Below are 21,145 nucleotides of genomic sequence, written 5' to 3'. Positions count from 1 at the left end.
CCCTCATTGGAGAGGCACTCTTCTCTGTGCAGAGTACTATTGGCACTTTACAGGGGCCAGTTTAACCGCAGGAGTCCGATTTTTGAAAGATGCTGAGGGAGGGAATTCTGCCGCCAGCAGATGGAGAGGAGACTGAGATCAGCTTGGTCCCTCCCAACCACGCTCCCTCTGGGATTAGCAGCCCCTGGCACTGCTCAGGCGTACCCAGCCCGTGCGGCCTCTGCTCGCACAGTTCCCGTCGCCTGTCTGGAGCGCGGACGCAGTAACAAGCCCGCAGCCAGCAGAGCCGCGCTGTCTGGGGCATCTCCGCGCTCCGTGTCCGCGGACCTGGAACCTCGAACGGGCGCGAACGCCACTCGGAACGCGTGCATCTCTGTATGTGCTTATTTCGCATTCTTGTCTTTTCTTTCTTCCTCGAGCGGCCCGCTGGTTACTTTCAATCTTAGTTTACCAAAAGGGCAACGCCGAAGAGGGGAATCCCTAAAGAATGATTTAGAGGCAACCCAGCCGCCTCTCCAAGGAGAGGTGTTCACTGAGAGACTCTCCCCGTCCCCGACGCTGGCCCCTTTAAGACGCCAACTCAGTCCTGCGGCGGAGGTTGCGGCGGCGGCGGCTGCCGTTTGTATCGCTAATCCCCAGGAGCCCCGTTAAAAAAAAAAAAAAAAAAAAAAGAAGGGGGGGTGGGTACCGGGCAGCTGTCTCTTTAAATGTGATTTCCTTCTATTGTATTTGAATCGTGATCAGGAAAAAGGAAATGAAACCAGAGACAGAGGGAAGCTGAGCGAAAATAGACCTTCCCGAGAGAGGAGGGAGCCGGGGGAGAGAGGCGCGGTCCCCTCCCGGCCCCCAGGCCGCCGCCCCCTCCCTGCCCTCGGCGGCTAGCTGCGCGCCGCGACCCGGGCCGAAGGGACGAGGGGCGAGGGGCGGCCGGACGGTCGCGCCCCATTCCCGCGGGCGGCGCGGAGCCGGCGACAGCGCGCGAGCCGAGCCGGACCGGGCGGCGGCGGCGGCGGCGGCGGGACCGGGATGGAAGGTTAAGTCCTGAGCAGCAGCGGCAGCTGCAGCCGCCCGGGGCAGGCTGCGCGCCCCTGTCCCCGCCTCGACCGCGGCGCGCGGCAGCCCGGTGATTCGCTCTCTCTCTTTGGCGTTTGAAGGGAGCGCGGTGACTGTCCTTGAGCGCGGAGGGGCGAGCTCGCCGCCAGAGCGCCGGAGCAAGAGGAGGCGCAGGAGCGGAGGCGGCGGCGCCCGAGCATCCGAGGGGGTCCGAGCCCCGGCAGCCGGCCAGCCCCGCGCCACAAAGGGAGCGCCCCCGCTGCCTGGCACACCACCTCCCTCCCCAATGTCCTCGGCCATCGAGAGGAAGAGCCTGGACCCGTCTGAGTAAGTGCGGCGCCCCTGCCACCCACGATGTCCACGGCCTCGCGCCCCGGGGCGTCAGGGTGGCGCGGGCGGCCGGCGAGAAGGCTCCAGGTGCGCGCCCGCAGCGTGCCCTTGGTTCCCTCTGCCTTGCGCGGGGCTCCCGCATCCTATCGGGTGACTCCGGGGACACTGGGAGAGGGGCTGGGCGGCGGGCGGCAGGAAGAGAGGATCGACCCGGCGCCGCTGCGGGCCCCTCCCGGCTACCTGGGACTCTTCCCAAAGCCACTGCGGGCCAGAAAGTTTACACCGGAGCAGGCAGAGGGGGAGGTCGGAGGCGCGCAGGTGCAGTCCCGAGAGCCCTCAGGACTCGATTCTGCTCCTTTCTCCCCTCTCGTTCCTTCTCGGTCCCCTTTCTCTTTGTCCATTTGGTCCTGGAAAGGGGGACATTACAAGTGGAGGCCTCCCGAGTCCCCGACGGCCCCCTTCCCGGTCCGCAGGTGGAGCGGCTGCCCGCAGCACCAGGGACCGGCGGGTGAGGAGGTGCGAGAATTCACCTCGGAGCTCACTCAGGCCTCCAGAGACTTTAGAGCAGCTAAACACGGAGTTAATCTGGATACACGTCCCCGTCTCTCCCCTCGGGGTCCACCGATGGGGACCTTTGAACCTTGAAAGTTAGTGCACCATTTTGCGTATAGGTGAATTTTTTCTGGGGAGCGGAGTCTCACGGCTTTTATCACAGTCTCAAAGGGTTTGGAGTCTGGGAACCGGAGCTCTAATGAACTGCATTTGTTTTCTGAGGCTCTGACTGGTTTGAAGTAACCCCTCTTCCCAATGTTTACCTCCAGCCCATTCCTTAGTGTTAAGACGCGGAGAAAGGGTTGTTTTAAGATATCATTTAGCCGTCAGCGCAAATGCCCTTTTAAGATTCATTAGCTGTCTGGTTTTGAGAACATTTATTCCTTTGAAGTCCCCATCTAATCCTTTGAAGGGATTTGTTACACAGACCAAAGGAGCTGGTTAATGACTTGTCCATTTGTGCTTTTAAGAGGCATTTGTTTTGTTTTGTTTTCTTTTCTTTTTCTGCTTTAAAAGAATTGTGCTTTCCTGATTGAAGTACCTCCTCCTCCCAATTTCAGTCTCCTATGGTGTTTATATACCTGGGTTTTACCCTCAGTTACGAGCATAAAAGCTCAGCGTGTTCTCATAAAACACAGGAAGTACCATGATCTAGTGAGAATATAAACAGCCCTATTCAATCTTGAAGGTTCAGATGCCAGTTCTATAAGGAGTCTGGTTTGTTCTAACAAAAACCCAGCTTCCTTAAATTCTCAGGAGAAAGATAACATTCCTTTTTAAAAGTATATATCTACGAAAACACTGGGTTTAAAGGGGTGGTTTGCTCTTTTTTTTTTTTTTTTTAACAAACCAAGAATTACAACTTAGCCCTGAGTTTTCAGAGCCTGGGCAAGACCATAGTAATACAATAAGAGAGTGAATTGGATGAATTACCTTTGAAAGGCTCCTAATGCCTTTTCGATCAGTAGAACTCAATCACTAAGCCTTTTATTAGAAGATAAATCTGGAGGTTTCAGTTCCCTGAAGGAAGTGTTTCTCTTTTCAAAGTTTGTGCTTTTTCACTGAGATTGGAAAATTGAAACATCTTTACCTCATAACACAGCAAAGCACCTACTGAAGGGTGCTCTTCTCCATCCTTTGCTTCACTATTTGCCCAATGCAGACAAGCTCTCATTGGAGGTGGACCAGCTCACTGAGAAATTACTGCAGCACATTTTTTCCCTATCGCTCTTGGGAATTGTTGAGAAATTATCCCAGAAATCCAGGCCGAAGTGTGTTTAGGTATAATATTCAGATAGGCTCTAGGAGAATATAAAATATTAGGGAGTGAATCCCACTCAGTTATTGGCTTGGAACATCCACCAAAGATAATGTGATATTATCATTAATTATAGAAAGATAGAGCCAATATCTTATCCTATCCTTTCCTATCTCATCTCAGGCCATCACATGCTTACCATTTCTACTGCGAACCACTAGTCTACCAGAAGCTTCATTGTGTACATACTTGGGTCAGTGCAGCTGAGGTCAGTCTGATCAGCATCTCCAAATTACACACAGAAATTTGCCAAGGCATATGCAAATGAAACATTTAGACAGAAAGACAGCCAGAATTCACACAGAGATTTCCTCTACTGGACCACCAGTGGCCCCTACCGCCTCCCTGTGAGTAACAAGAGCAGTTCATTTTAATTCCAGGCAGTTTTGCACCAGCTAAGTGCAAATTCTCTTCTTTCACAGTTGGTTGGCAGCCTCAGCATCAGGGCATCCAGCAGTGTTGAGGTTCCATGAGTGTTTCTGAAAGCCTAAAGTAAGACCATGGGCTGTGGAAAGGGAAGAGATGCGATTCTGAGGTGATGCATGTGAAAATGCTGGTGTTTTATTTTTCAGGAGGGAGAATGGAAGTCTTTATGTATAACCCGTGGAAACAAAGAAAAGCAAGCCAGGCTTCAGTGAATTCTTAAAACTATTCAAAGTCTTGAGTTTTTAGGAGGAAACTGGTTTGGGTTTTACATTTCCCTGTTCTAAAAGGAGATCATCTCACAAAGGACCCTCATACTTGATCTACAAAGTGTGGGCTCAGTTTCAGTAGCCCTAAATATTCACAGGGAGGTATGCACATTACAGACAGAGTCACCCGAAGCTGTCAGAGTGTGTTATCAACACTGGTTCCCTGAGCCTTGTCATCCCTAGGTGTAAAGGACGCTGAGTGCTGTGGGCACAGGCCAATCGGGACACAAGGTCACCTGGTAAGTTAGCGTCAGCTGGAAATAGGAGACACAGATTTATACCCTCAAAGTACCGAGGGGGAAACTCCCTTTGGGAATTTCACAGTTGGAGGCAGTTCCATTTTTCAAAACATAATAGAATTTTGAAAAATAGATTTGTGTTTGAGTGAGGTTCAAGAAAGCACTTGTTAATTGTCACAGATCAACAGGTATACTGTTTTTCCTGTGTCCCATCTGGTGAGAGAATCATTTCTCCCACTCCCTTTATTTTCTTTTGGCAAATAACGTTATTTCTTTTAAAATGTAAAAGAAGTATTCAGATTCCAGTGAAGCAAAGTGAACTGGAGACACTGTATGACATTGTAGTGAAAGAACACACATCACAGGCTCACTCCTAACAATTGCCTGGATGGAGATTTCAGAGTCTGTTTAATTGCCTTCCACTCTCTCGAAAATAATTATTGCCCCTCTCCCCATTTTCTTTCCTAAATCAACTTCATCCGAATCAGTTTTGCTGCTGTAAAAATGTTCACGTGCAGAAAGTTCTGTTTGACGTCCTTTCTAAGTTTAACAGTGGCCTTAATTAACACCTGAGATTTTTCTCCAAGGATTCATTCAGTAAGAAGGATGGGATGCGGAATTTCTATTTAAAGATAATAATAATGAGAATTTCTATTATATCCTGATGGAATTTTTATCTTGGAAAGAGAAAGCAACCTAAAATAACTTGGGGTCCCTTTCTTCTTTCTTCCTTCCTCACCTCTGCTTTTGTGCACTTGGGAAGGGTTTGAGGCAGGATGGCACGGAGATTCAAAAGGGAATTTGCAGATTCTTAGCCCTCTAGGAAGTCACTGTCCTGGCAGCAAGCAACTCTTATAGTCCTGGGTGCCTCCTCTGGGTTTGGGCAGTGCCCTTGGGTCCTGGGTATGTGAGGAGCAAAGAGGAGAGGTGTGGAGATGGAGTAGGAGGGAGATAAAGAAGAGAGACCACAGGTGCCGAGAAAGTGGGGCTGGACTGTGGGTAGGGGTGCAGTACCACCTGCAGTTGCCTTGGTGCCTCTTGGTGCCCCGCACTTGCTTCTTCCGGGATCTAGGATGTAGGGTCTAGCTCTCTCCTGTCCTAACCCAAGGCTGGCAGGGTCTCTCTGCAGTCTGCCCTAGGTATATGCTATCCCCTCCTTTCTCCTATGTCACCTACAGGCAATTGAACGAGGTTTCCTTTTGGGCACAGCATGACTCCTGACCCCTCTCCCGTGCTTGTCTCCCCAAGATGAGGTCATCCCTAATGCTTGGCCTTCTTTCCAGGGAGCCAGTGGATGAGGTGTTGCAGATCCCCCCATCCCTGCTGACATGTGGAGGCTGCCAGCAGAACATCGGGGACCGCTACTTCCTGAAGGCCATCGACCAGTACTGGCACGAGGACTGCCTCAGCTGTGACCTCTGCGGGTGCCGGCTGGGCGAGGTGGGCCGGCGCCTCTACTACAAGCTGGGCAGGAAGCTCTGCCGCAGAGACTATCTCAGGTACTGTCCTCGCTGCCCTCCTGGGGCTGTGGGTCTGTCTCCCCCAGTGCCTGCCTCTTGCCCCAGCGAGGTCAGGCTGGGTCTCAGCTGCCCGATGCAGGGAAGCAGTCGGCCTTTCTTCCTGTTCGAGAAGCATGTTCTCAGGGATACATTCCTACATGGTCAGATTCTAATATTTTAAAGGCAAAAGAGTGATGAACACAAAATTCAGAATAGCGGTTCCCTCTGTGGGGCAGAAAAAGGGAGAAGGTTGGGGAGAAGGCACAGGACGTGCCAAAGGAACTGGGAGCTTTGTAGTTTCTCAGTTTGAGTGGTGGCTCCTAGGAGCTCATTTAATGCTTCAAAATATACCTATAGGTTCTAAATAGTCTTTTGTAAGATTCCAATATTATGTGATGAGAAATTTAAAAATAGAAAGCATGATCTCGCCATGGCATTACAAGGATTTGACGGTCACAGCAGGAAGGCCCTGAAGTCAGCTGTAGGTTTGAGCCCCGGCACCACTGCTTTCTAGCTCTGTGACCTTGGACAAGTTATGTAACCTTCCTAAGCCTCGATTTCCTCATCTGTAAAATGGGGATAACAGCGATACCTACTTCCAAGAAGGAGTGGGAATTAGATGGGGTGATTCATGTGAAGTGCTTAGCTTGCTGCATGAGTGTGAGGATCAAATAGGTGTTAGCTGCTCATGACATTGATCATTAGAGTCTTTTCCGATCTAATGAACAAAGAAATGGAAGAATGGAAAGGCAAAATAGGAACTCTAGAACACCCAGTGAGACAGGCACTGAGGCCATCTTGGATGCTCTGGGTCATAAGTTTGGCTATGTGAATTTTCCAGCACTCAGATGAGTGCCTTTGCCCGGAATGTTCTAGCAGCTCCAATTTCATATTAGCTGCTGCAGAGGTAACTCTGTGCCCTCTGCTGTCAAATCTGCTTAACTGTGTAGCTGTCAGATTTTTGCCACCTTCCTGTGGCAGCGGGTCTGTGGAGCATGGAGCCCTAATACATTAGAACCACCCAAACCAGGGAAGCTTGTTTAGACTCCAGTGCCCTTGGCTGCCAGGCCAGCTCTTCCTCCCAAACCTGCCCTCAGAGCATTTTACATTAAAAAAAAAAAAAAATGCAGGCAATTCCATGGTGAAGGAAGCTTATCTGTTCACCCAGAGACTGACAGAGTAAGCTTCCCACCCCCAAATTTCCTGATAAAGTCCTTGCAAATTTGGTGGTTCAGAGAAAAGAAGTCAGGTTTCCAAGGATCATGATTTTAATTTTGGTCAATTTTTTATTAAGTAACAAGAAAATGGAACTGGGATAGAGACCTGGTTCTGCTCACTATCAGTTTGCCAAGACAGTGCAGAAAGCAGACGGGTAAATGATTCCCATTGGGCCCCCTGACTACATCCCTGTCAAATCATTTGAATCTTATTAAATGAAGTACAGATAGAGTAAGGTCAAAAGAGCCCGGGCTTCTCCCTATTTCTGCGGTTTTTATATAACATTCAAGAATAAACCCCGTGCTGCCTGGGCTTGTTAATCTCTTGCATTTTTAAAAAGGAGAGAAAAAAAACAGTCTGGGAGAGCCCAGTGTTAATTAACCTGTGTCTTGGTGACATGAAATAATTCTTCTCCCTGTTACATTCCTAGGCAACATGTTAATTAACTCTGTGTTAGTGCAAGCGTTTCCAGCCATCCTTTCATATTTATATTATTGTTATTAAAATGGGCAGGAGGGAGCTTCAGACATGACATCTCTTGACAGAGGAGAAAAATCATTTCTTGCTGCAGGCATGGCCCTTTAGCCATGGACTTGTTTGCTTGCATTCTTGACATATCTGGCAGTGTCTTTGCAAAAGGCAAGTTGGAGGAGTGAGGAAATGGGTTCTATGATGGGGTTCAGTCCTTCTCCCCCTGCCCACCCTCCCCTGCCCCAGGAGAACTTCTCCCCCTGAGGGTTTCCAATGTTTGACTTGCCTGTTACTGTCCCTTTCAGACATTTAGCCTCAAATATTCATGAGACCCCCATGCAGAACCTAAATAAACCCTGTGCTATTATGTTGTTTTCTTGGGAACCGAAGAGTAGCTGTTAATATCAGTGCCCAGCCCAGATCCCCTCGGATCGCTTTTTACCAGTTTTTGTGTGCAGTGCCTCCCCACCCCTAAGTGTTTTACTTTCAACAGCCAGCACCTGTGTCTGTTAAAGCCAGAAGTGTGCCCACTGCCCACCCCCCCCCCCCCACCCCGTGCCCAACAGACCTGGCCCAGTGGTTGGCACTGCCGGAGACCAAAGTCCTGCAATCTTGCCGGGAGCCAGGGCTGCTTGGAGACATAACTTACACCCCAGAGTCCCCGTGCAGTCAGGCTGAAGCTCCCCTCGGACTTGGCCCGAGTGTGCAACTTTGCTTGCCTTGCACCCCTTCTGTCCGGCTTCCCTTGCCACCTTACCTGTTTCCCCTGATGACACATCCTTAACAAATCCTGGTCTCAGGGTCTGTTTCTGGGATATCCAGCCTAAGGCACCAGTTCTTGGTGCCAGAGGTGAACACCCAAGTTAGATGTCAAGTCCTGGCTATTTTCACTATTAGTGAAGTCCCAGCACACCAGAGCTTGTAAGGGCCTGCAGAGGCCTTCTCTTCCAGTTCTCTTGCGTTATAGCTTAAGACACAGAAGCCAGGGCAGAGGATGTCATTGGCTCTGGGGCACCCGGCTAGTTAGAGGTGATGCTGGGACCTGAACTTGTCTCCCAAATACAAGTCCTTCATCCTTCCCTTCGTTAGCTGCCTGACGTGTGTTGTAATTTACCCCCAACTTCCCTTTAATAAACGCTCTCCTTCCGTAAGGGTCACACACCCCAGGTGGTTGGCTTCATTCCACACACACTGTTTTGTAAGTCACTTGGGCCCAAACTCAACTTACTGAACAATCAGGAAATCAGAGCTGTCTTTCCACTCTGTGACCTCCAGGGTGGCAGTTCCCTACAGCCCCACCATCTGCTGCCTTGGGATAAAATGTTCCCCCCCAGTAATGAGCTTGCTCCCAGGTGGTGCCTTGAAAACACTCAGAGCTCTTCAAATGGAAAGCGGGATTCGGAGGGAAATTAGCTGGCCTGGCTGTAACCATGAGTTCTCTACCCACAGACCACGTCTTCCTGGTTCCATTAATTTTGTTCATGTGTTTCAAAATTTGTCAACTGCCCTCATCTCCCCTAGAACCTCTCAGAACGTACCAGTTGATTCTCTGCTCTTCTGAAGTTAATAAGAACTTCCAAGAAGAACAGGCATTCACCTAAAACCGCCCTGAAGGTTTTCCGTGAAAAGGACCTGCTGACATGCCATGTAATCAGGCATGTGGGAAAATGACTTCTGGCAGCAAGACTGGCCCTGTTGTAATACCCCCAAGATGTGTTAAAACCCAGCCAGCGCTGGCTTTGCCCTTGAACGCTGGTGCTTTGACATGCTGCGTCCATCCTTTAACAGCCGGGTGAGGGGCACGCTATGATCACTGCCAAGCTCAGAGGAATCAGAGGTCTCACCAGGGTCACTCAGGCACTCAGGGCTAGTCCTGGCTGAACCCAAGTCTTCTGATTCCAGTGCTTGTGTTATCCCACTCTTGCGGGCTGATTCTCAAACTTCAGCCTGCAGCAGAATCACCTGGCCGTGCTCAGGACCACACAGATGGCTGGGCCTCACCCGCAGAGCATCTCAATCAGGAGGGTCTGAGTGAACATTTCTAACAAGTTCCCGGGTGATGCAAATACGGCTGGTCCCAGGACCACACTTTGAGAACCACTGCACTAGGCTCCACCATATTGCATCTCCCACTTTGGCATGTGGCATCTCCCACATGTTGCTAAATATAAGTAACCTGTCAGCTGAGACTTAGGAGAGTCTTGATTTCAATGTCAGAAGAGGAGTTTCTCCAGAGACTCATGCCATTGGCGCAGCAAGGATCTCGAATTAAGATCTTCCATTCTATGTGGAGAAATGCTGCCCATCCTCCAGATGTCCGAGGCACGATTAACTATACTGCGTGTTTTCGGTTGAGCTCCCTCTGTCTCCCAGAAGCTGGGGTCCCAGCAAACAACCATGCGGAGATGGCCCTGGTACCTTTGAAGGAATTCAAGACCAACCCTCCCTATGGGTGGAATTAGTGGCTGTTGATGTGATAGAATTTGGGAGCCTCAGAAAGATGCCCATTTCATTGCATTCCTGGTCAGTTTCCTCTCAAAGGGGCCCCTGGGGTTTACTCCTGGCCCCTCTTCTAAAATGAAAGTTCCCCTGGGAAGGGACACACAGTCCATGCCTAACCTCCGAAATCACTTCAGCTGAGAGTCTTTTCCACGGAGGTGGGGCCCGGGGCAACCTGGAGGCGTGGAGGGTGGTGACTGCAGGCAGGGAGAGAGCTCAGAAAAGGGACGAGTTATGCCAAACACAAATGCCACAGATACGGTCTCATCCCAGAGGACCCACTTCCTTCTAGGAAGCACTGCGAACGAGTCAGCCATCGGTCTGGACCCAGCTCTTCCTTGCTGGGACGTCTTGGGAATCCAGCCTACACCATGGAACCCATCCTCAGGCCCTTTCTTGCAGTATTATCTGTGCCACTGTCTCTTTAGCTCTTCTCTCCGTTTTCTCCCCAGGCTCTTTGGCCAGGACGGCCTCTGCGCATCCTGTGACAGGCGGATCCGTGCCTACGAGATGACGATGCGGGTGAGGGACAAAGTATATCACCTGGAATGTTTCAAATGTGCCGCCTGTCAGAAGCATTTCTGTGTGGGTGACAGATACCTCCTCATCAACTCCGATATAGTGTGTGAACAGGACATCTATGAGTGGACTAAGGTCAATGGGATGATATAGGCCAGATGCCCCAGCATCTCTGGAGAGGTGTTTCACTGAAGTCACTGTCTCCGTAGGGTCTTCACTCTTAGGCATTTGGGGGATTTGAGGGTGGGCTGAGACATTTCTTAGGGGATGAAAGACCCTAATTGGACACCAAGAACCAATACACAGCATCCAAGTGACATAATGCAAGGGGGCAAAACTTAAATGTGACAAAATGACTGGCCTTGAGGGAGAACTTATGGACAATGGCCACAGCCTATGGGTAATAACTGACATGATTAGCGAGGGAGAGAGTGTTGGGGCTTCTGTGCCGTCATGATGGAACTTCCCATCTACAGATGGGGACTTGTTCTGCCCAGACTTGTTATGTCTTTAACCCTTGAAAACTAGAGATGTGCAATTGATTTCTTTTCTTCCTGGCTTTTATGAGAACCCTGTTCCAACCACTGTCCTCCACACAAGGGAAGGACAGAGAGAAGAGTGGCCATCCTTTTATTCTTGGCCACCTTCCCAAGGCCTTAAGCTTTGGACCCAAGGGACACTGCATGGAGACAACATTTCAGTTGAGAATGAAAACTGCAACTTTTAACCAAACAATTCTTGAAAGCAATGCTGATGAACCATTGTTTTTAGACACCTTAGTTTTGAAGTGAGGAGTTCCACAGATCGTTTCTATACAAATGTAAATCTAAAAAAAAAAAAGTTGTTCACCTATTTTATTATCTTAGATTATATCAAAGTATTTGTTGTGTGTAGTTTAAAAAAACTCCGAGGACAATAAAAATGACTGACTAAAATACGCAGTGTTGTTTACCTGGTAATGACTTACAATTTGGGATGGCAGGAAAAAAACGGCTTTTTATATTGTAAAGGAGAAGTAAATAAGCAATTTACTTTTCGGTCAAATAAAAACAAGTTTATGGCTAGGGTTTATATGAGGCAGGCACGTTTCTATATTACTAGCAATTAGTATCTAACGGGTCATCATGTAGCTCAGAGGGATGTAAAATAATTAGATTGCTATTGTAAAACCTGCATTTCACTTCAGCATTGTATAGAGTGAACAGAAGGCAAGATCTTTGCCTTTGGGAAACCTGTAACCTAGGAAGGACACAAATACATAAAACAGATTCCCTTGGGAGAGAAGGTAATTACCTAGTTTGAAATGTGGCAAAGATGCTGAGCTTGACACTTCGATTTTCCAAGACGTGTGTCTCAGGGTATTTTATGACAAGTGGTTAAGGGAACCTTACCTTGAGGATTTAAAGCAGGCACCTTGTCTCTGCGGTTGCCTTTCACCGCATCCAGGCAGCCATGAACTGACTCAGAGCGCCACCTGCTGGTCATCACCTCTCAGCTCACTAGTTCAAGAACGTCCCAATGAAAGACGAACGGGAGATGTATTTCAATTGTTACATAAAAATATTGGCAAGTAGCAAGAAGTCTTAATGTGTTTAATTATCAAGACATCAGAAACATGCATCTAGTGCTACAATTAATTAACTGTGATATTCCTTCAAAAAGTTCATCACTAGGGTTTGCTTGGTTTTTTCTTCTTCTGGAGAAATAATTAAGTGATGGCTCTCTTGGTCTGTAAAATACTAAAAGTGGTTGGGAAGTTTGACTGCTTAGGGTGGCCTATTTAAAACAAATCTAGTTATACTGAATTTCAACTAGGTGTTGGTAAGGGACTTCCAGTGAGGGGATATTTGTTCTAAATCAACAAAGGGAAGTGGTTCTCCGATTGTGGTCCATGAACCAGCAATATCAGCATCACTTGAGAACTTATTAAAAATGAAGATTCATGGGCTCCATCCCAGACAGAAATGCTGGGGATGGGGTTCAGCAATCTGTGTTTTAACAAGCCCTAAAGATGATTCTGACTCATGCTGAAGCTTAAGAATGTTCTGAAACATCCCCCAGTTTGGTAGATCATCTGCTCTAAGTTGTTAATAGTTAGTATTTGACACAATGGTTAATCACTGAGTAACTTTTCCACATGTAGACCAACACTGTCTACCCCTGGTCCCTAAGCTGAAAACCTTTACATAATTCTGTCACTCAGCTAGCAGTTGTCATCTACCAGATCAATCACAATTCAATCCACCATTTTTAACCGTATCGACATTAATAATAATAATAATAGATTTTAGTCACGTGAATGATCCTATGTGCAGTATTAGGTCAAAATAAAAATGGTTCTTGCTTTTGAAATGTAAACTTTATTCTTAATCCCCATGATAGTATAATACGCATAAGATTCAGGAGCTCAGCCAATACCTTTGCCATCCTCAACAGAGTGATAATTAACGTTTTCCATTTGTCCATGGCGCCATTTTGCAGAATTGTGAATGCGCAGGCAGAGTCTTTGTGGTAAGTCACCCCAGGGGCCCAAATGTCTAACCCACAACTGACTTGAGAGGAAGGACATGTAAAGAGAGGGACCAGCTCCCAGAATCTACCCTGGTGGTCCTTGCCTGAGCATGCAGGCTGTGTGCCCAAAACCCAGAGGCAGAGAACCAGGCACCTGCACCCTTCCCCCGTCCATGACTTACTTCAGCAATTTGGTGGAACATTTCACTTCCTCTTACCTTCTTAATGTCTTGTAACCTGAACCAGCTTCCTTTTATTACTGTCTCTAATAGAATCACTGCTTCTCAGGGAATCTTGGAATCCTACAAAGTTACAGCAGAGCAGTGGCTAGGAGCTCTATCATCATAAGACTGGGATATGAATGGCAATGATGTGACTTAATTATTTAACGAACATTTACACAGCAGTTACCACGTGCCAGATGCTCTTCTAGGGGCTGTACAAATAGCAACTCCTTTAAGTGACAGAACAGCGCCACGTGGCAGTTTCTATTTATTATCATCCACATGGACTCCCGGGGAAACTGCAGCACAGACAGGCTTAGTCACCTGCCTAAGGTCCTACGGCTAATAAAGGGCAGAAGTAGTCTGTAACTGAGGCCTCACCCTGTGCTCTGCTGCCTCTCTTAGGCTCACCTCCCTGAACCTCAGGTTTCTCATCTGCAAAATAGGGAAAATGAGTACCTTTCTCCCCAGGTTATTTGAAACCATTTGAGTACAGTTTAGCCAGAAATGTAACCAAAGTACAATGATATGAGATTAGCACCATAATAAAGATATGTCGAAAGTGCTATGGAAACACAGATGAGGGAACAATTCTATTGGCCCCTGGGCGGCTATCTGGAGTAAAGCAGAAGTGACATTTCAAATGCCCCTGGACCAGCAAGGAGGTGACACAGGCAAGAGCAAAGACTCAGAGACCTTGACCTAGTGGAGCAGGTAGTCAAGTGAGCCCAGAGTTTTCATGGTGGTGGTGGTGGAGGTGGTGAGCTTTGGCTGGAGGGGGGCTGGGCCAGTGAGTAAATAACAGGGGAGATGAGGTCTTCCACAGTTTTGAGACTGAATGGCAAATCAAAATCCAAACGCAGGAATCTCTGAGAGGTGGAGGGAGGGTGCAAGGAAGGTATAACAGGGACCTGGAACATCTTATTATGCTAGAAAATAAGGAACTGCTTTTAAAAAAGTGATGTAGGTATGCCACAAGGACAAAGAAGCCCGCTTGAAGGGGCTGGCCAATCTGGAGCAATTTGACTACCAAAATAATTAAGGATAGTAATGAGTTACAAAGTGTTGGGGGGAAAATAAGAATTCGTGAGTTCATACCAATAATAAATAAATGGAGAGAATAAAGGGCTCTTGTTTACAGCAGAATCTTGAATGCCAACAGGTAAATGTGAAGAGAGTGTGGGAGTTGGCAAGTCATCATTCTGCAACTATCATAGTGAAATGATAGAATCAAGCAAGAATCATCAAGAGTTGCTAAATTTCAACAAAGAGAGAGCGGGATACTTGGACGGTCTTAAAGTACCTTTCCATATATTGTTATTTGTTGCAAGGGGGAAACCCGTAATTACACAGTGGAGCTGACCAGGTGATCAGTGAGCTCCACTCACTGACCAGGTGATCAGTGAGGAGCGGATGGACCATGTGTGCCTCCAGATGTGATTCCCTGTGAGGGACATACCATCACTGTTTTAGGATTCCTCCTGAGAATGCATAGCCTGAATCTAAGTACGAGACAAATTACCAGGCAAACTCAAAACGATGAACATTGTATTTTTAAAAAGGGAGGAGATGGGACTCTATTTTCAAAAATGTCAGTGTCATAAAGAATAAAGAAAAGCTGTGGGAATGTTCCAGATTCAAGAAGGCTAAGGAGACCTGACAACTAAGTCCAATACCTGGCCCTTTACTTTCCCTCCAGTACTGGAGGGGGGAAATGCTATAGAGGATATCATTGGGGCAACTGATAACATTGAAATATGAGTGGGTAGATTAGTTCAAATTATTGCACAAATGCTAAATTTATTGAGGTTGACAACTGTACTGTGGTTACATAAGAGACTATCCCTATTTTTAGGAAATACACAGTGAAATATTTAGGACAAAATGGTCATGACATATGGAACTTAGTCTCAAATAATTAAGAAAAATTTACATGTGTGGTGTGTGTGTGTGTCTGCTGTGTGTGTGTAGAAAGAGACAGAGACAGAGACAGAGACAGAGAGAGGGCAGGGTGGGAGGAATAAATGGCAAAGCAAATGGGTAAAAATGTTAACAGGTGAATCTAGGTATGGGATACACAGGTACACTATTTTTATTCATGCATCTTTTCTATCAGTTTGACACGTTTACAAATAAGTTTTTTTAAACTTTAGAAATCTTGACCTTTTCTTTTTGGGAGCTTTTGATTTAATTAGGAGAAGAATAGGAGAGATGATAAAGAGAGGGAAAATATAGTTTGGAAGTCAGTGATACTCTACTATTCGTTTATCACAATTTTAATGTACTTCTAGCCTTAGAAGTAAAGTTCACGTGTCTCAAGCCAGCAGTTCCTTGCAAACACACACATGTAATGTAAATGATGTGTTTAGGAGGATTCACTTAGTGCCAGTTTCTGAAGCAGGTTATTTCTCAACCTTATAAAATGAGCTTGATACACATTCTTCATTTCCTTTGAAATTAGGATCAAGATGTGATCATCTGGCTCTGAAATGTGTGTATTTTAGGACCAGGAATCTAAGCTATAATGTTTTGTACGTAGATCTAAGAATTGAGTTGAAAGAAGTTTCAAAGCACTAAAGTGACTTTCGTCCTCTACCAGTGGCTGTGTGTTAATTCACCCAGAAAACCATCATTTCTCTGAGTTAATAGAATCTTTGAAGCTAAATCAAGTCCATTTCCATTGTAACGTTGTGAAGCTTTTGAACTGGGCTCACGGAATTATCCTACTTGATGGCCACCTTGAAGACGGCTTTGTGGTGAGCCTAAGAAAACTCACAGCTGCAGCTTCTGTGTATCACGGCCTTTCCACCCCACCTGATTCAGTCTCATTACTTAATGAGCAGCTCAGGACAAATGCCCCCCACCCCACCCCTTAGATAAATAGTAGGTAAAATAGATATAAAGGCAATCTAATGTGGTAGAAAGAACCCTGAAATGGAAATTGGAAATGTGATTTTGCCTCCAATTAGGGTTATGTCTTCAGGCAGACCTCAGTTTCCTCATCTGCAAAATGAAGAAAGTATTACAGGTTATCTCTAGGAATTTGCTACTCAAATTTTGGTTTACAGACAGGGAAGTGTGGGAATTGGGAATAAGCATTTGTAGTAGCTGGTCTCCAAGATGTCTCCAGAGATTCTCGCCTCCTGGCTTCAGGCTTATGCGGTCTCCGCCCACATCAAATAGGGCTAACCTGTCTAACCAACAGGATATTGCAGAGATGATAGAGTATGATGTCTGATGTTAGGTCAAAAAGGACTCTGCGGCTTCTACCGAGCTCGCTCTTGGATGACTTGCTCTGGAGAAAACCAGCTACCATGCCTTAAAGGTGCTCCATCAGCTCTATGGGGAGGTCCATGCAGTAAAAGGAACTGAGGCCTCTTGCCATCAGCCAGCACTTGCCTGTCCTATGAAGAAGCCATCTTGAAAGCAGATCCTCAAGCCCCAGTCAGGTTTTCAGGTGACTGTAACCCTGGCACACCTTGAATGTAACCTCACGAGAGACTCCTAAGCCAGAATTAGTCAATTAAGCTGCTTCTGAATTTCTGACCCACAGAAATTATGTAAGATAAATAATTGTTTTAAGTCACTGAGTTCTGAGGTATTTTATTATGCGGCAAGACATAATTAAAGCACATTTAGAAACTTTTATTTTTATTTTTTTGCGGTACACGGGCCTCTCACTGTTGTGGCCTCTCCTGTTGTGGAGCACAGGCTCCGGACGCGCAGGCTCACAGGGCCCAGCTGTTCCACGGCATGTGGGATCTTCCCGGACCGGGGCACGAACCCATGTCCCCTGCATCGGCAGGCGGACTCTCAACCCCTGCGCCACCAGGGAAGCCCGAGAAATAACAGTGGCTTGGACGAGGGTGTTTGCAGTGAGGATGGAGAAAAGGCGACAGGTTCAAGATGTATTTCAGAGGTAGCTGAAATTACTTAGTGACACTAAAATAATGGTTGTTTTCTTGTTATTATTATTAATAGGGACTTCTTAAACATCTTGGGTGTCAGTTTCTGCTGATGAAACATTGTCTTCATGGTGTTTGTTGCAACACAATTTGCCATGTTCTCTAAGGTTTTACTTGCTTCGTGTGATCAGAGGAAATGAGCTACTAAGAAAAGAAAATTTTTCAGGCTTTTCTGGTGGCACAGTGGTTAAGAATCTGCCTTCCAAGGCAGGGGTCATGGGTTTGAGCCCTGGTCCGGGAAGACCCCACATGGTGCGGAGCAACTAAGCCCGTGTGCCACAATTACTGAGCCTGTGCTATAGAGGCCACAAGCCACAACTACTGAGCCCACGTGCTGCAACTACTGAAGCCTGTGCACCTAGAGCCTGTGCTCCACAACAAGAGAAGCCACCGCAATGAGAAGCCTGCGTGCCACAACTAGAGAAAGACTGTGCACAGCAACAAAGACCCAACTCAGCCAAAAATAAAAATAAATAAAATAAATAAATTTATTTTAAAAAAAAGAAAATTTTCATTTGAATATAGACAAATATTTCCTTCCTTACCCGGTGCTTGAAGAAAAAAAAGATAGTTGGTCTTAGGTTCTGGGTAATTGGTATTGTTAGAAAAGAATGTGAATCTTCTTTTTTAAATTGAGGTAACTGGTTTAAAACATTATATGTTTCACATGTATTTCTGTATACACTAGAGTGTGCTCACCACCAAAAATTTGGTTTCCAACCGTCACCATACAGTTGATCCCCTTTACCCATTTTGCCTTCCTCCCCACCCCTTCTCCCTCTGGTAACCACTAGAATGTGAATCTTCTGATCCTGCCTGCCACGGCTTATAACAAAACCAAGGTGCCCAGTGATGAGTATACCCAGCATACACCCAGAACAAAGGGAAGGTAGGATGCGTCAGACCCAGCTGTACACAAAGATGTAGTAGAATCTAAACTGGAGAACGTTTAGTTTGGGCAAGATGGTCACCTAGGATAACCTACCACACCTATAAAGGCTGAATAAAACCAATCCAAAGATATTTAAACACAAAACTGAGCTGCAGGAAAAGCAAACATAGAAAATATTAGGTCCAGAAATAAATAGAGGTGGAAAGAATTGTGTAAAGCTGATCCTGAGATGCCCTGGGGGAGTTACTGGCCACTGCAATCTGGCTCCATGCAGGGATTAAGAGATGAGAATTGTTCTGAAGTAGGAGATTGGAAGCAAAAACCTACATAAAAGCAGAGATGGCAAAGGGCCACATCCACAGTGAAAGGGTAGACCGGAAAAAAAAAAACCTATCCACAGTCTCAGAGAGATGTCAAGGAAGTTTGTAATCTCTGCCTGGATATACTGGATGAGAGCAAACAAAAGTTTCCTCTGGGTACCCAAAACCTCAGGCCTACTGCTCACAGATTCTGAATTTATAATAAATGCACAGCCCAGAAAATTAAAATGAAAATCTACACTGGGCCAGTGATTCCTCTTGTCTCACTGGGAAGAAGAAAACATCAACTTTCTCTGAAGGGACATTTTTGCAACTTAGATAATTCAGAATTTCCATGGAAAACTAAAGCCTCACTCAAGAAGAGCTTTAAGTAAATAAGTAAGTAAAATCCAAAGTATGTACTCCTTCCATGAACAAGTATCAGAAAATACAACACACAGAGACCCCCAAGAACTTCAGTTCATAGAAAAACTGTTTAAAGGATAATATAAAATAAATATATTTTTAAATGATTAAATACATTAAGAATTGAAATCTATTAAAAGAACAAGTCTATTTTTTTTAAAAAAAGGTAGATTTGAACAGGTATCAGATAAAACTTCTAGAAAGAAAAAGAACTGAAATTTAAAGCTCAATGAATGGGTTAAACAGTTTAGACCACTGAACAAAGAATTCGTGAGCCTATAGACAGAGTTAAGAAAATCACCCAGGGTGAGATTTAGAAAAATGGAGGTTAGAACAAGAAGTTTCAACTTATACCTACTAGGAGTTCCAAAACAAAAGAATAGAGAGACCTGAGAAGAGGAAATATTTGAAGAGATAATGGCTGATAATATCCCAGAATTGATTAAATCACACATGAATTTTCACACGCCAGAGTCACAACATATTAGCCAGTGTTCTCCAGAGAAACAGAACCAACAGGATGTGTTGTGTGTATTTATATAGATACAATAAAGAAAAACCCACAATTAAAATTATACATAATGTGAAAGACTGAATACTTTCAATTTCGGTTTGGGAAAAATTCAAGGATGCCTACTCTCATAACTTCTCTTCAACATTGTACTAAAGATTCTAACCCGTGTAGTGAGGCAAGAAAAAAGAAATAGAAAGCATATGGACTGGAAATTGTCTTTTCATAAACAGAATGCTTGTCTAGAAAACTTGAAGGAGTTTCCCAAAAAAAACAACTTAGAACTAAAGAGTTTAGCAAGGTCACAGACAAAAATCAGTTGCATTTACATATACTAGCAATGAAAAATCAGACTTTGAAAGAAAATTAAATACCATTTAAAATAGCATAAGAATATTAGATACTTGGGGATCCATCTAACAAAATGTCCCAAACCTATACACTAAAAACTGCCAAACATTGCTGAGAATGATTAAATAAGACCTAGATAAATGAAGAGCAATACCATGTTCATGGATCTGAAGAGTTAGTATTGTTAAGATGTCAATTCTCCCCAAATTGTTCTGTAGATTCAGCATAATCGCAATCACGATCCCAGGAAACTTTTTAGGCGGTAGATATTGATAAACTAATTCTAAAATTTGCATAAAGTGCAAAGGATATAAATAGCAAAACGATTTTGTAAAAGAACAAAATTGGAGGACTCACCTACTACCTGATCAAGATAGAGTGATATTGGTGTAAGACTAGACAATGGAACAAAGCAGATAGTCCAGAAATAGACTCACACATATACGGTCAATTGATTTTTGACAAGATGCCAAGGCAATTCAATAGAGTAATTCAAATGGTGTTAAAATAATTGAAAATCTATACTGGAAAAAAGGGTAAATCTCAATCCTTTATGCCATACAAAAAATTAACTCAAAATGAAATGAATTATAGACCTATATGTAACCCATAAAACTATAAAATTTCCATAAGAAAACTTAAGAGAAAAATCTTGCAACTTTTGGGTAGGCAATGATCCCTTAATGCAATATAAACAGCATAAATCCTAAAACAAAAAATTGATAAAAGGGACTTTATCAAAATTTAAAGTTTTCACTCTTCCAAAGATACCATTAAGAAAATGTAAAAGCAAGATACAGACAGGGAGAAAATACTTACAAAGCATGTATCTAATAAAGGACTTGTATCCTGAATGTATAATGAACTCTTATAACTCAATATTGGAAGACAAGTCAACTAAAGTGGGCAAAAGATTTGAATAGACACTTCGCTAAAGGAGATGTACAAATGGAAGACTACTCAGCAATAAAAAGGAAAAATTAAAACCTACTGATACAGGCAATGTGAATAAATCTCAGAATCATTGCACTGGGAAAAGCCAGACACAAAAGGCTATGTATTATACAATTCCATTTACATTAAGTTCTAGAAAAAGGAAAATAAGTGATGTAAAACAAATCAATGGTTGCCAGGAGCTGGGATGGGGGTAGGGAGTATGGATTTCAGAGGGGCATGAAAGACATTTGGGGATGATATACGTGTTCCGTATCATGACCGTAGTCATGGCTACGTGACTGTACTTTTGTTAAAACTCATTGAATTGAACACTTAAAACTGGTGGATTTGATCATATGTAAATTATGCCTCAACAAAGCTTATTTTAAAAACTAGACATGGTCTCTCACTAGACAGGGCTAGAAATATATGAACAGTTTTCTGTACCCTTTGACCAAACACAATATCTGCGTGACTTTGGATAATGTAATTAACTTCTCTGGGTCTTGGTTTCCTCAATGCAATGTGGGGGTAATAACAGAATATTATGGATTGTTATGAGGACCAAATTACATAATACATGTAAAGTACTTTGCACAGCACCTGACACAAAATTCAATCACCAGCTCAGGGACACTTT

The 21,145-nt window shown here is 45.0% G+C and overlaps 1 protein-coding gene across 1 annotated transcript; it reads left to right on the top strand.

Moving 5' to 3' along the window:
• The first annotated feature begins 594 nt into the window (after positions 1-594).
• Positions 595-11,310, top strand: LMO2 (LIM domain only 2). The gene is made up of 4 exons (XM_082845781.1): positions 595-1,033; positions 1,155-1,380; positions 5,468-5,683; positions 10,324-11,310. Exons 1-4 carry the CDS (start codon positions 1,027-1,029, stop codon positions 10,541-10,543), a joined length of 669 nt encoding a protein of 222 aa, XP_082701907.1. The 5' UTR covers positions 595-1,026; the 3' UTR covers positions 10,544-11,310.
• Positions 11,311-21,145: the final 9,835 nt, after the last annotated feature.

The sequence above is a fragment of the Leucopleurus acutus genome (genome assembly GCF_964270905.1).
Source record: "Leucopleurus acutus genome assembly, chromosome: 8".
NCBI lineage: Eukaryota > Metazoa > Chordata > Mammalia > Artiodactyla > Delphinidae > Leucopleurus > Leucopleurus acutus.
Note: the sequence above shows the minus strand (reverse complement) of the source record. Positions and strands in the feature narration are given on the sequence as shown.

What these genes read in the sequence shown, in the direction of transcription:
- LMO2 (XM_082845781.1), top strand. An exon ending in AAGAGCCTGGACCCGTCTGA is followed by an intron (nt 1,381 to 5,467) that starts GTAAGTGCGGCG and finishes CCTTCTTTCCAG; the next exon opens with GGAGCCAGTGGATGAGGTGT. An exon ending in TGCCGCAGAGACTATCTCAG is followed by an intron (nt 5,684 to 10,323) that starts GTACTGTCCTCG and finishes TTTTCTCCCCAG; the next exon opens with GCTCTTTGGCCAGGACGGCC.